The following is a 13955-nucleotide window of genomic DNA, read 5'->3' as shown; positions in this document are numbered from 1 at the left end:
TTTAAGCAGTTCCGCGTTAATGCGTGTTGTCCTTTATCGGGCAAATGTCCCATCACTGTGGTTTCCATGCCAATGTTATTTTCTCATCACATACCACAGAAAGAAATTAGGGGCCGAAGAAAGAATCGTGCCACAGTAGTCTTTCTTACGTGACTGAAGCGGATGTGACCTTATAATGGATCTCCTCTCGGTGCTGTTCACACTAATGAAACCCTAGCAGAGGCAACGTTTTCATCCTCAGAACATTCCAATTTTACAAATGACAACCTCGTTCTAATCCATTTTAATATCCCGCCGTGTACCGAGATATGTTTCCGTCTGCTCGCTTGAGCTCTTGTGTGTTTTGTCGTCACGAGAGCAGTGCGAAAGGACGCTCTTTGCACGGCGATTTGATTCCAAAACCGCGTAGCTGAGCCAAAACAAAACGCTGTGTAACGGCGGCCACGTTTCAACTCGTCTGCTCCACAGGTTCTGTACCGCGTGGAGGGCTTCATGGACAAGAACAACGACCTGCTGTACCGCGATCTGTCCCAGGCCATGTACAAGGCAAACCACAAACTCATCAAGCAGCTCTTCCCCGAGGGCAACCCCGCCAAGGTCAACCTGAAGAGGCCGCCCACCGCCGGCTTCCAGTTCAAGCACTCGGTGGGCACCCTGATGAGGAACCTGCAGACCAAGAACCCCAACTACATCAGGTCAGAGATCCCCCCCCCCCCCCCGTCTCTCGTTGTGCTAACATGCGTCTCCTTCGCATATGACGTAGTATACAACTGAGCTTAACGGTCAACTGAACCCAACATAATTGCGCTTTTTTCTCATCACTTGACTTAAGAGAGACTGAAGGGTAATGAAAGAACCTCACTACGGTTTATTTTTTATTTAGTGTATTGTGAACTTTTTTAATTTCATCCCAATCCCTTACTCTTGATAACTTCTCTTCTCGGCCCACAGGTGCGTGAAGCCCAATGACAAGAAGGCGCCCCGTATCTTCACGGACTCCCTGGTGCGCCACCAGGTGGCCTACCTGGGCCTGATGGAGAACGTGCGCGTGAGGCGGGCCGGCTACGCCTACCGCCAGGCCTACGAGCCCTGCCTGGAGCGCTACAAGATGCTCTGCAAGCAGACCTGGCCCCACTGGAAGGGCCCCACAAGGTAGGACTTTTGTGTGTGTTGGGGGGGGGGGGGGGGGGGGGGGTGGAGGTACACCTTGCGGTACTAGCTTGGGTTTCTTAGCCTTAGTGCCTTGGCTTTGAGTTGGCTTTGAGGCCAGTTGTGCTTTTGAAACCGTGTCTTCTTTAGCCATCTTAAGCATGATCTGATTGGGCCTTATTGAGACACGTTTTTTTTTGCCTACTAGTGGTTCATTAATCTGAATAAAGTGGTCCAAAAATGATCCGAATATTAAATGTTCCTGAAGTATGCCTCTAATGACGGACATACTGAACCATTTAAACGTGTGATTTTGCAGTAGTGTCTGCTCTACATAGCAACGAACATTACTAGCAACAGATTTACCGTCGTAAGGCGGGGGGGGGGGGGGGGGGAGGGGGGGGGAGAGTCTACATAAAAAACATTGTCCACTGCTTACTCTCTATCTCCTATTGGTCTCGCATGGCTGTTTAGTATTCACTGGAGCCACCTCCTCTGTGCGTGTGTGCTGGGGTCCTATCTGATTGCCAGTTTTGATACCAAACATTTGGTGTCTTGTTGTTAAACTCTAGTAAACAAACCCTTGGCCTCCTTGCGCCCAGCTCCGGGGGGGTCACGGAGTCCTCCTCTCCCACGCATTGTGCAAGATATATCCTACATCTACCTCCCTCCCTCTCCTCTGGTTGGGGGAGTTGTTTTCATGTTCCTCACCGCTTTCTCTGTTGTAGTAAAGCTTCCCACTTCTGCTTTCTGTTGTTTTTAACTGCTGTGTAAAGTAAGGCACCTCTGACCCTTTTTGACCTCTCCGGTGTTCCGTAGGGAGGGCGTGGAGGTGCTCATGGCAGATCTCCAGGTCTCAACGGAAGAATTTGCCTACGGCAACTCAAAGATATTCATCAGGAACCCCAGAACGGTAAAGCAACGCAAAAGGCCCATGAACAACAACCGAGCACTCTTTAGGTTCCCGCGCACGTAGACCATGCGCTGGATAAGGTCGGGCTGGCTTCAAGTGGCCGAAATTATCCGGCTCTGGAGCTCTGTGTTCTCAAATTAGGAGGGTCCATACAGCTCCCAACTGCCCCCACCACCACCACCAGCAATTAGCAACACAACCAACATTCTGCGAGCACATGGTATCACTTACATACTCACCATGGGAAACAAATGTTTTTTTTCAATGTTTTCTTATACTCAACGCTAGCCTTCTTGGTTTCTATAACCTGCATTGGAGAAAGTGTCTTTCTCTCGGCGGGCTCGACGAACAATCCGGGAGCATAGAACACGCTCTAGCGCCCGGCGGGATTTCGATTCCCCGATTTTCATCTCCCTTGCGTGACTCCATCTCGGCCCTGCATCTCCCGGCCGCTGGCAGTTTCACAAGAGATCCTGCCTCCATTAAGTCTGTCTGGTTCAGCCAGGTTCACACAATCCGAGCGCCTCCTTTCTCCCTGTGTAGCAGTTGGCTCTGGGGAGAGGAGGTTTCGTCTCCCGAGCCTCTGGTTTGGAGTCTCTGCCATGGGGGACTTTTCATCGGTATTGCTTCTCACAGACTTCTTTTGTGGGGGGTTTTATGAACAGGCTGGTTGCTTTCGTCTGTAATAACCGTGGTCTCAGAATTCAGACTTTAGATTTTCTCAAGTATGGCAGCAGATGAGCTCAAATCGGAGTAAACGGGGAATTTCACTTTCTTTCACTTCGTATTACTGTTGGCCAATCGTGTGGCTGGCAGTGGCGATCTTTGAGCGTGTAATTGGCCAACGCAAACCCAGCCAGCAGACGTTAACTGTAGAAGTCTGTAAAGGTTTAAAATGCAGCACTGTGTGGAGCTGCCACTGCAGTGCAGAAATACACTTTTTAAATCCGGAAATATTCATCCACTCGCACAAATGAGGGTTCTGCGGTAGAATACCTTCCTAATGAAACGGCAAACGAGGCTTAATTCCGCCCCTTGCTGTTTTTGTTTCCGGCCCAGGCTCTGTGCCATCGCCCCCCCCCCCCCCCCAGCAGTTCTGCTTGGACATGCCGGTAAACGGACTGCTGGGTCCGAGGTTATACTACCAGTGACCCCAAGGCTATCCCTTTGTGTCAAACGCAGACTGATGACACATCAGTGGACGATAAAGTACTGTTCTGATACGCGGTGATAACATCTGTGACACATTTACCACCACAACAGTGGGGTCGCTGGGCACATGGATCCGGCTAACGAGAGGGTCCTTGACGGAAGCCCTGTGTGTCTCGTGTGTCTGCAGCTCTTCTCCCTGGAGGAGAAGCGCCGCGGCTGCCTGGAGAACCTGGCCGCCCTCATCCAGAAGATCTACCGCGGCTGGAAGTGCCGCACGCACTTCCTGCTCCTCAAGCACAGCCAGGTGGTGGTGGCCGCGTGGTACCGCCGATACGCGGTAGGGGGAACACGCACACACACACACACACACACACACACACACACACACACACACACACACACACACACACACACACACACACCAACGACTAGTACTACATACACAACTACACACTGCACAATCTTGCCTAGCGTGTCTGTCCAAATGGATTCAAGGTGGTCTCTGACTTCTTTCTCTGTTCTTCTTTTTTCTCCCGACCTACAGCAACAGAAGAAGTACACGCAGATCAAGAGCGCCACCATCATGGTGCAGTCGTACTCCAGAGGGTGGAAGGTAGGCCGCCGCCCTCCGCCTGTCAATCACAGCGAAATCCAAAGAAATCTGTGAGCTAGAAAGTACAGCACATACATACATTTAGGGCATTTAGCAGACGTTTTTTATCCAAAAAGACTTCCTATAAGTACATTTGTCATAAGAAAGTGAAACAATATATCACTGTAGGTATTGTACAATAAGGATGTTCATAGAACCAAGTGCAAAGCACTTGCAATTCGCTAGGTTATCCGATTCCCTGTATACAACAAAGATAGCTAGGATAGATATAACTAAGACATAACTAAGTACTATAATCAAATACAAATTAAAACGCGTTCATTGTGTTCCTTGACCAGGCGCGCAAGATCCTGCGGGAGCTGAAGCACCAGAAGCGGTGCGAGGAGGCGGCCACGACCATCGCCGCCTACTGGCACGGCACCCAGGTACTGACTCGGCAGCTCTCCCTCGATCAGGGAGGAACCACAACACCGGGGACGGACACTCCCTCCTGCTGCCTCTTTAATAACGTCCTGTTTTAACGCAAGCTCATCTAATCGTCGCCCGGTTCCTCAGCGCTGCGCCGCTGTGAATTCAGCTGCGCGACGCATCCCCCTGTGCGAGCATTTGCTGACTCTGCTGAAACCCCCCCCCCCCCCCCCCCCCAGAATGGATCTCTGCTGGCGAGTGGCAGCGCTCAAGCGTTCTCGTTTCTCTGAGCAGGCCCTTTCTGAGCGTGATCACTGCTCTGTCCTCTTGATTCTGCTTCTGTCGGCTGATCGCACCATTCTTTATTTATTTTTTTTTCAAATCAAATGTTTCTGCTTCTTCCTCTTCTTTCCCCCCCCCCCCCCCCCCCCGTCCTCCATCACTCTTTATTTCCTCTCCTCTCCTCCCTTCTCTCTCTTTGATCATCTCCCCCACCCACTCACCCAAACCCCACCGCCGTGGTGAAGGCTCGCATGGAGCTGAGACGGCTGAAGTATGTCGCGGCGAGTACGCGGGCTGTGGCGCTCATTTGGGCTTACTGGCAGGGCACCAAGGTATTTGAACGCTCGGGTTTGAGTAGTTACTGTACTAGTAGTTCCACTGGACACCCCGATCCTTAACCCCAGCCCTAACCCCAACCAGTCCTCTTAACCAGCAACAACCCTACCCCCGCCCCTTCCCTTTAAAACCTCTGTGAAGGATCTGGCTCCTAAGGCCCGTCACTTGTGAGTCAACGCCGCCCCCCCCCCCCCCCTTTTTCCCCACAGTTGGTCGAGTCCATGTTACATTTTTCGGAAGTTAATCTACTAACCATTCTCGACGGAATTTATTGTTGGCTTCATTTTGCTCCGAGGTTCCCAGTTACCGCGGTGCTAAAGTGTCGTGGCTCTCAACCCCCACCGCGGGCCTTTCACCGTCCCACGACGGCTGTGTGTGGCTATAGTGTAAAGTACTGTAGGTCCCACGTTCATCCCTGCAGTCTCGATATGGATCATCGCGTCATGTCCAGAGCCTGTTCATTAACGGGGGGGGGGTGTGGGGGAGAGATGGTCCCATCAGGACGCATATGGTCGCACTTCGTAAACCTTCCAGCCACATATAATCTGTTTAATCTCCTCAAGTTTAAACCCCACTCCCCCCCCCATTGCCATTGACTAATGTCTTCTTCAGTGTCTCTTGGCCACCATTTTCTACCATGCGGCTGTATCAACGATACCCGACCCATGCGTCCTTATCGACGGGGTAATCTTAAGGAATTAGGATAAAGAGCAGAATGCCTCGCAGTGGTTCGTTGCGGATGACTCGTAAGCCCATTTGTTCTGCCCTCGCACGTCCAAAGCCTCCGAAGCGTGGGACTCCAACCGCGCCGGCGAATCAGAGCGCAGTCCTAATGAGCCGTGAACTGCACTCCACCCCTCGCTGCAAACTAAACACGCCATCTTCCCAACGGCCCAATATGGTTTGAATCCAGGAAGCCATCACGATTCCTCGGCGCTTCTCCCAACGCAGAACCAGGGCAGCTGAATGCCAATCCAATGGTCAAGGTGTATATCCACCTGCATCGTTTTTATTGTCTTCCATCTCTGCACGAGAACAACCGCCATTAAAGATCCTGTCGGACCCTAAAAGACTCCCCCCTCGTCCCCCCCCCCCCCCTCCTCGTCCAAGTCCCCTCAGTATCCACTGCCCTTTGACTCACTACTAACAACCCCCCCCGCCATAACGGCTCCTGCCACCCGATGACCGTGCTACCAAAATGTAACCTCCTCCTGCTCCATCACCATCACCCCCCCCCCCCCCCCCCCCCCTAACCCCCACCACCAGGCCCGACGAGAGCTGCGTCGGCTGAAGGAGGAGGCCAGGAATAAGCACGCCGTGTCGGTCATTTGGGCCGGCTGGCAGGGCACCAAGGTATTTCACCTAGGCTTGACCCCCGTCCCCCGTCCCCCCCCACACCCCGTCTGACTTTGGTTTTGCCCGCCTTTTTTTTTTATTGTTTCGTCTGTTTGTCACGCCGGTAACCATCCCCCCCCCCCATCCCGGGGGGCCGCCCGTCTACCCACCAATCCCATCGTCGCACGTCTTTTCTGCTTCAATCCACTTTGACCGCTTTCTATCCGTAATGTACAGGGACGGGTGTCCTCCGTGCATCACACACACACACACACACACACACACACACACACACACACACACACACACACACGAGGCCACTGTGCTCATCGCATGATTACAGTGGCGACCCTCACAAAGCCCTTCTGCTTAACCCCAAGCCCCCCAGCACCACCGCTACCTCCAAGCCAGTCGGCCCAGTCCTCCCAGACACTGTTAGTTTTGACGGGCTAATGGAAGGGAGGCAGCCAGCGGAGGTCTGGGGCGCAGGAAAGACCTTAAGCCTCTTTGCCATGCAGCCGGTGGATTAGAGGCTCTGTGGGGCCGAGGCTCTGAGGCGGGTGGCTGGCCGGGGCTGCATGGGGGGGGGGGGTGCTGAAGACACGCTCACCGCGTACGTGCGGCCCGCCAGAGTCAGACCCAACACGCGTGCACACATGAAAGGACATAAACCGCGGACACTATTGTTGTGTGCGTGCGTGGGGGGGGGGGGGGGGGGGGGGGGGGGGGGGGGAGTTGTGTGTGTTTCTCAATCATCTGCTGTCCTGTGCATGCTCTCCTTCGCTCTCTCCCTTCCTCTCCCTTATCTCTCACCCGCCGCTCTATCTCTGCACGACATCTTGGCAAGTTTTTTTTTTCCCGCTGAATTGAAGTGTCAGGGGTGCCTGTTTTAATTTCCTCTTTTAGCGTGACGTTTGGATCCCCGCAGCCTGACACCTGTTAACACCTGCCCTCTTTTCCTGTGTCCCCCACCGTCCCTGGAAAAAAGGTCATCCACGTCTCGCGCTCCCGTGTGTTACACTCGTCGACATCGGTTGACGGAGCACTAACCTCTTTACGTTCTGCCGCAGAGCTTTTCCCGTCGCCGGTCAGATCGCAGCAAGGCTGTCGTGTGTCCGAGTGTCCGTGTGTGCAGTGTGCGGTGTGTGTGTGTGTGTGTGTGTGTGTGTGTGTGCATGCGCAGTGTTTTGACGTGTGAACTGATCCAACAAGACAACGCCTCAGCCTCCTCCTCCGCCTCCCTCTCCCGATCCGGAGTGCTGCTTCATGTATCTCGACCTCTCTCTCCCTCTCTCTCTCTGTGTCTCCCGACCGTCCTCCCACAGGCGCGCAGGGAGCTGAAGAGGCTAAAGAAGGAAGCGAGGCGTAGGCACGCCGTGGCCGTCATCTGGGCCTACTGGCTGGGACTCAAGGTACCCGCCGGCCCCCCCCGGGCAGGGCCAGTCCGGGGCTGCCACCAGACCATAACCCTTCCACAACCCTCCCACCCACTAACCCCTAACAGTGTTTCCATTCTCTGCATGTGTCATGGAGGTCCACCTCACCACGAATAGAACCATCTTCTTAACTTTGCCTTTCAAAAGTCGGCATAGGCGGTTTGCTGCTCAATATATCGGGCGTCTTCCCAGGTTTGACCAACGAGACATGTTGTCAAATCGTATGGGCGCACAGATGTACTCACTCTCATGCATGCACACCAACACACACACACACCACCCCTTCTCCTCTGGTCAGGCTGACCTCATCAGCGAGTGACGGGTGTTCAGGAGGAGACAAACGGAGGAACAAAGTCGGGTTTTGAATGTGACTAGCCGATGCTAACTGCCTGGCACAAATGTGGTGTTGCTACCTATTTACTCTTGTCAATTTTATTTTTGTACATAACACATTTTTAACTATATTTTCCACCCCATCACTTTCTAGTCCACATCCTTCACAGCTCAGAGGTGTTAACTATGTCTGTCCGTCTTTCTGTCCGTCTGTCGGATCCGGCTCTCGTTATTTTGGAATGCAGCCTGCATTTTAAATGTGGATTAACATTTTATTATGCTCAATGTGGTCCATTTGTAAATTAAGTAAATTAGTAAATTAAATGCTTCCTTCCTTACTAACTTTTAGCAACTCATTACGACTAATCCTGTCACCTTTGATGTGTTCACTGTTTTAACCCCATTCACTCCCCGAATGTGTCTAACCAAACTGTGTGTGTGTGTGTGTATTTTGCTGTCATACTCCACTGTCAACCCGTCACTCTGTGGTACAGTGCCTTGTTTCTCTCTCCGTTTCCGAGGAGGTAATTGACAGCTGTGTTTTGTATCTTTGCACCAGGTCCGTCGGGAGTACAGGAAGTTCTTCAGAGCCAACGCGGGCAGAAAGATTTACAGCTTCATCATGCAGAGACTCGTACGTAGCAGGCCTTGATAAAACGTTGTGTGTTGTTGCGCAAGGTGTGGGGATGTCGGTGGTGTATAAACAAAATAATAACTACGAAGAACCAGAACCAGGCTTCTCCACTTTGAGGTCGTTTGAGGATCGGATCATAAGCCTGCTCACGATGCCCGCCCGCCCCCATGCCCGTCGTGCTTCCAGATGCAGAAGTACTTCCTGGGCCTGAAGCGTGATCTGCCCTCCATGTCGCCCATCGGCGGGAGCTGGCCCACCCGGCCCTACCGCTTCCTGGACACGGCCCACACGGAGCTCCGCAGCATCTTCCACCACTGGAGGGTAGGTGGAACACTGAGAATCTTGGACTCAGGGTTGGTTAACCGTGTCTTGACTAACATGCAAGCCCGACCAATCGAAGCCCTTACGCTAGTGGAAACTGTACATTGGGAGAAACAGATGCCACAGATGGTGGAAGAAACGTGTGTCAAATGGGATTTAATACAATTGCCCAGCTGTCTACCAAAAATGTCTATATATTAATATTAACGGCTGCATAAATACATGGATGTAAATATACGAATAAACCCGATTGACCAGAGTCATATCGGACCTGGATCTACATTTCTGTGAGTGACAATGCTGCCAGTCAATGAGAATCTGGTCTTGAGGGTTCAAGATGCTGCGACTGCGAGGCTTAGCTTGCTCTATGCATCAGATGATCAGGGCGAGGTATAGATACTGTATGTATATGAATAGAAAGCAGCTGAGGCGACCAATAGAATGACAAGTCTGTTCTAAAGGGTTTCTGTGTTTGTGTGTATGGTTTGTGTGTGTGTGTGTAGTGCAAGAAGTATAGGAGCCGGTTCACGGACGAGAGAAAGGCAGTGTTCGAGGAGAAGCTGCAGGCCAGCGAGATCTTCAAGGATAAGAAGGCTCTGTACCCGAGCAGGTACAGCCCCCCCCCGCCAAGCTCCCCTCAGCTTCACCCGCTATCCCCTAGATCGTTACAGGCAATGTATCAGAGACTCTGTAAACTCAACAGTCGTTCAAAAGCAGCTATCATCTAGTTACTGTTACTATCTTGTTTTGTTTTTTGTTTTCCTTTTATCATAATTATAATAAGGCTGTTTTTCATTCTGAAATACAAGGTTTAGCTGCTGTAGTCAGATTTAAGAGCTATAATTTGAGTCTAACTTATTAGAAATGTCGTAGCCATCTGTCGGCTATTAGTGAAGGAAATGCGCTGTGAGAATATCTGTTCTGGTTGTCCGAGCATAACCCTGTTTAATTAAGACTGTTTCCCGGCTCATTTCGGACCAGGGCTTCTTACTGATTGGTTTGGGAAATTCATCTTGTCAGTGAATCACAGATGCGTGAATGCATCTCCGAGCAATGGCGGTGAAAAGTAGGGAGGGAGTAGAGCTGGAGGGAAAGTTTTTTGGGGTTGCCTATTTAAAAATAGCACTTTTTGTTCTGCTATGTCTCTCCTTTATAACCCTTATCAGTATTTCAGAGTATTTGAAATCCCTAGCACGCTCATCGCAGAACCTCCATGGTTCCCGCTGTACTGGTGCCCACTGAGTGCTGAACGGTGTTGCATCTTCCCCACAGCGTGGGGCAGCCTTTCAGGGGGGACTACCTGGAGATCAGCAAGAACCCCAAGTACCAGAAGCTGAGCAGCGCCATGGACGAGAAGGTCCTGCTGGCCGACGTGGTCAACAAGATAAACCGGGCCAACGGCAAGGTAATCCCAGCACCACTATCACACGAGCACGGAATTCCTCCGGAATACAGTGGAGACGAAGGAGAAAATACCTCACCTGAAACCATTTCGTTTCGGACAGTTTTTAACATTTTGTGAGGTTTAATTAAAAGTCTGAGGCTGACCCATTGTCACAGGTGGTCTTGGTTCAAGCAGAATTAACACTGGACTAGTTCATGAATTGTAGATGAAAGAGAAGCATAATCACCTTGTAACAAATCACTCGGTCTCCTTAGGTTTACTGTTAACTGAAATCCCAGGATCTGAGAAAAGCTTTTGCTGGCTTTAATGCAGAATGAAATCGTGTTTTCTGTCGTCGTCGTACAGGGCACCGCTCGCATCTTCCTGCTTACCAAGAACAACTTTGTGCTGGCGGACCAGAAGACGGGCCAGGTGAAGGCCAGCGTGCCGCTGCCCGACCTCGCCAGCATCTCCGTCAGCACGCAGAACGACGGCTTCTTCGCGCTCAAACTCAAAGAGGTGGGCGGGACCCCGTGTACGACGAGAGAGATTCTTATTGGCTGTGGCCGCCGATCAACATGCTGGTCATTATCCTGTGGAGAGAATAATTAACCCTACACCAAATCGAAACACTAAGTGATCCATTTCTTTGGGCCAAATGTCACCAAAGATGTCGTTTGCAATTGACATCTACAAACAAGAGATGCAAGGCTGTGTTTAAGTATTTAATTTTCCATTCAGGGTTCTGCCGGGGCGACCAAAGGGGACTTCCTACTGAGCAGCGAGCACCTGATTGAGATCATCACCAAGCTGCGTCGCACGGGCGCCACGGCCGTGAACCACGATCACCTGGACATAGACATCTCTGATGAGTAAGGGCTCCTGCAAATACACACACACACACGCATGCACACATGCATACCTAACACACAACCCCACTATATACATGCCCAAATTCATCATGAACAGCCCCAAAAAAGGGTCCGTCAATTGCACATATTTGTATGCTTGTACCAAATTCCAATTGAGACATTTGGTACGAAATTTAGTGTCCAGGGACATGTCTTCTTGTGGATCTATTTCGTTCTAATTGCGTCTTCACTTGTACTAAACTGCCTATTTAGGGCCAGAAAGAAGTAGCTGTCTTTGTCTTCCAGTGATTGGTTCCGGCGAAGCTCGGCGTTAACCATTGGGCCCGATCATGTGTTTCCCCCGGCAGGTTCCTGGTGCAGTTCAAGCAGGACAAGGTGTGTGTCAAATTTGTGCAGGGAGCGCCGAAGAACGGCAATGGCGCGTCCTGCAAGCGCAAGAACAACCGTCTGCTGGAGGTGTCTGTTCCCTCGACGGCGTAACCACGCTGCCACACCCTCCCTCCAATGCCCCCCCCCCTCCAATCCCCCTCCCCCCCTCCACCCCCTCCACCCCCCCCCCCCCCCCCTCCCTCTACTCCCGACTCCCAAATGACTGTGCAATTATTCAACTGATTGTGATTATTGTTTTTTTATTTGTTTCTTTCATAGCCGTCGTCGTTATTATTCGGCACCTGATCATGTTCATCAAGACACCGCTTTTCTGGTGAGGAGAGCCCTCTTCTACTGGGCTGCATGCCAAGAAAAGGTGTTAACGGGGAAATATTGTATGATCGTAGTGTTGTGTTTCGTCGAAAAGACAAACTTTACTGTCTGATGTGGCGACGGTGGTGTGATTCAACGATGTAGATGATCACTTTTGATTATTTTGCCTGTAAGTTGTACCATTCTTTAGATGTCTCTGGGGTTGTTGACGTGTGTATGACGATTTGAGCGAAGCGCTACAGCCCTGACTGGCTTTGGCTAATCTGTGATCTGACCGAGTCAAAAATAAGAAGAAATTAGAGATTTACAAAGAGCTTTTCAAACTGGGATTTAAGATTGGTTTTCTGATAGACTTATTGTTTGCACTTATATTCTTTATGGTTTGAATAGGAAAAGAAAAGAGAAATTAAGACGATTTGGATAGGGTTTTGATTGTTTTTCCAGATAATTGATATTGTCCATTCCACTTAAAAGCCAATTATTGACAAATTTGATTTGCCAAGCAAAAAAAAAAACTTTTGTATTCCTTAACTCCTTTGTGCCATTCAATGGATCTGTTTTTATCCGGTGGACATTTCTCTAGTGCTGACCTAGAGTCCAATATAGGCATTGAGTTAGTGTTTATGTTAATAATGATGCCAAAAAGTTAGAATAGATGAAGGGGGCATAATTATATGCTGCACGTTAAATACATTGGTTTTCTCTTTGATTTGCTTTACAGCACAATGACCAATGCCAGGATCCATACCGTTTTGTGCAGTTGTAAAAATCTCATCCAATGCTCCCATCTAATTAAATGGGGTGCTTTGTCATGGCAGGTGCTATCATAGACCAGTACAACACAACTCCGTCAACATCTGTCTCATCCCAAATCCAAATCAATGTATAAAGTAACAAGAATCTTGCAGGTGAAATCACATTTCCTAAGATCCCAAAACATTGTTGGGGTTATTTTGTGGAACCACAAAAAAGACTCCCACCCAAGGGAAGAAAATATGACATTCTGAAGTATTGTGCTTACACAGTGACACAGCATGGAAAAACAAGCCAAAACTTTGAGGAAAAAGCCAAAAAAACACCTGAAATCGTCAGTAGAATTGAATCGTGCTGTGTACATAGTTCGGTCCCTGGCTGTACCATAACCTGTACATAGCTCTTTTAGCTGCAGCCATGGCATGGGAGGACACTCTGCACTAGAGCGTCCTAGTTTCTTATTGCTGTGCTGGTGGAGTTGCTATTGTTGTTGCCATTGCAATTGGGGGTTATTTTTTCCATTGTAGTGCATGACCCACTCTTGGCTAATGGGCCTTATAAATGCAATGTGTATCCTGGCAAACGGAAGAAACAAAAGTCAGGATATTGAGTGTGACTAGCCGATGCTTATAGCCTGGTACAAACGTGGTGTTGCTACCTATTTTGTTTCGTACCGATGAACAGCGAGTAAGTGCGTTTATAGTTTTGAAGTATATTTAATATGATGATCTTCACGCGGACGTTTTCGGCGGAGGGTAATGTACGGACCATATTTTTGTCCTATAAGGTGCCTGCTGGGGGGCGGGGAAAGCACTACCCACCGGTGTCTATCGGGATACCCTCTCTTAAACGATGATGGTTTAAGTATAAATATATATGTTTTTACGTGGTTTTTGTAATGCCTCAGAAAACACAAGCTGGGAAGGAGGGGAGTGGGGATCCTGTCGCTGGTCTTCCTTCTCGGGGCAGGATGGGTTGTAGTGGACGGCGGTCTCCATTGTGTCTTCGCTGAGGTTTATTCTCCTCTCGCTCTCTGGTGTGTTTACTGTATGACGGAAGGATGGATAGAAAGGATGTATTCATTCATGTTGTGTGCCTAATTACCTGCGCTGAGATCAACATGGACATGTTTCAATGGAACTCAATGTATCACATTTACTATTAATCTTTTTTTAAATTAAATAAGCAATGATAATTAATAACTGACTAAGAGTGTTTTTTATTACGCCTGCACAATGTGTAATGAGTTTATTGTTATGGGATTCTGGAGCTGTTGGGTTACTCAATGGTACTAGCAGTTAGCTGGTAGTGGGAGAGCTCTTGGACAGGGTG

The 13955-nt window shown here is 49.9% G+C and overlaps 1 protein-coding gene across 4 annotated transcripts in view; it reads left to right on the top strand.

Annotated features, from left to right (window-relative positions):
- Window positions 1–13825, top strand: part of myo1b (myosin IB) — a 55461-nt gene extending 41636 nt beyond the window's left edge. The window contains exons 17-32 of one of the 4 annotated variants that reach the window (XM_060039612.1): window positions 469–695; window positions 952–1152; window positions 1969–2062; window positions 3402–3551; window positions 3759–3827; window positions 4166–4252; window positions 4763–4849; window positions 6120–6206; window positions 7514–7600; window positions 8517–8591; window positions 8778–8912; window positions 9416–9522; window positions 10185–10317; window positions 10663–10815; window positions 11038–11168; window positions 11516–13825. In XM_060039612.1, coding sequence (XP_059895595.1) covers window positions 469–695; window positions 952–1152; window positions 1969–2062; window positions 3402–3551; window positions 3759–3827; window positions 4166–4252; window positions 4763–4849; window positions 6120–6206; window positions 7514–7600; window positions 8517–8591; window positions 8778–8912; window positions 9416–9522; window positions 10185–10317; window positions 10663–10815; window positions 11038–11168; window positions 11516–11648 — 1956 coding nt within the window. In that variant the 3' untranslated portion in view covers window positions 11649–13825. The remainder of the gene's footprint in view (window positions 1–468; window positions 696–951; window positions 1153–1968; window positions 2063–3401; window positions 3552–3758; window positions 3828–4165; window positions 4253–4762; window positions 4850–6119; window positions 6207–7513; window positions 7601–8516; window positions 8592–8777; window positions 8913–9415; window positions 9523–10184; window positions 10318–10662; window positions 10816–11037; window positions 11169–11515) is intronic. The other 3 variants (XM_060039613.1, XM_060039614.1, XM_060039615.1) reach the window with 3 other exon arrangements.
- The last annotated feature ends 130 nt before the right edge of the window (window positions 13826–13955 follow it).

The sequence above is a fragment of the Gadus macrocephalus genome, chromosome 20 (assembly GCF_031168955.1).
Source record: "Gadus macrocephalus chromosome 20, ASM3116895v1".
NCBI classification, from domain to species: domain Eukaryota; kingdom Metazoa; phylum Chordata; class Actinopteri; order Gadiformes; family Gadidae; genus Gadus; species Gadus macrocephalus.
Note: the sequence above shows the minus strand (reverse complement) of the source record. Positions and strands in the feature narration are given on the sequence as shown.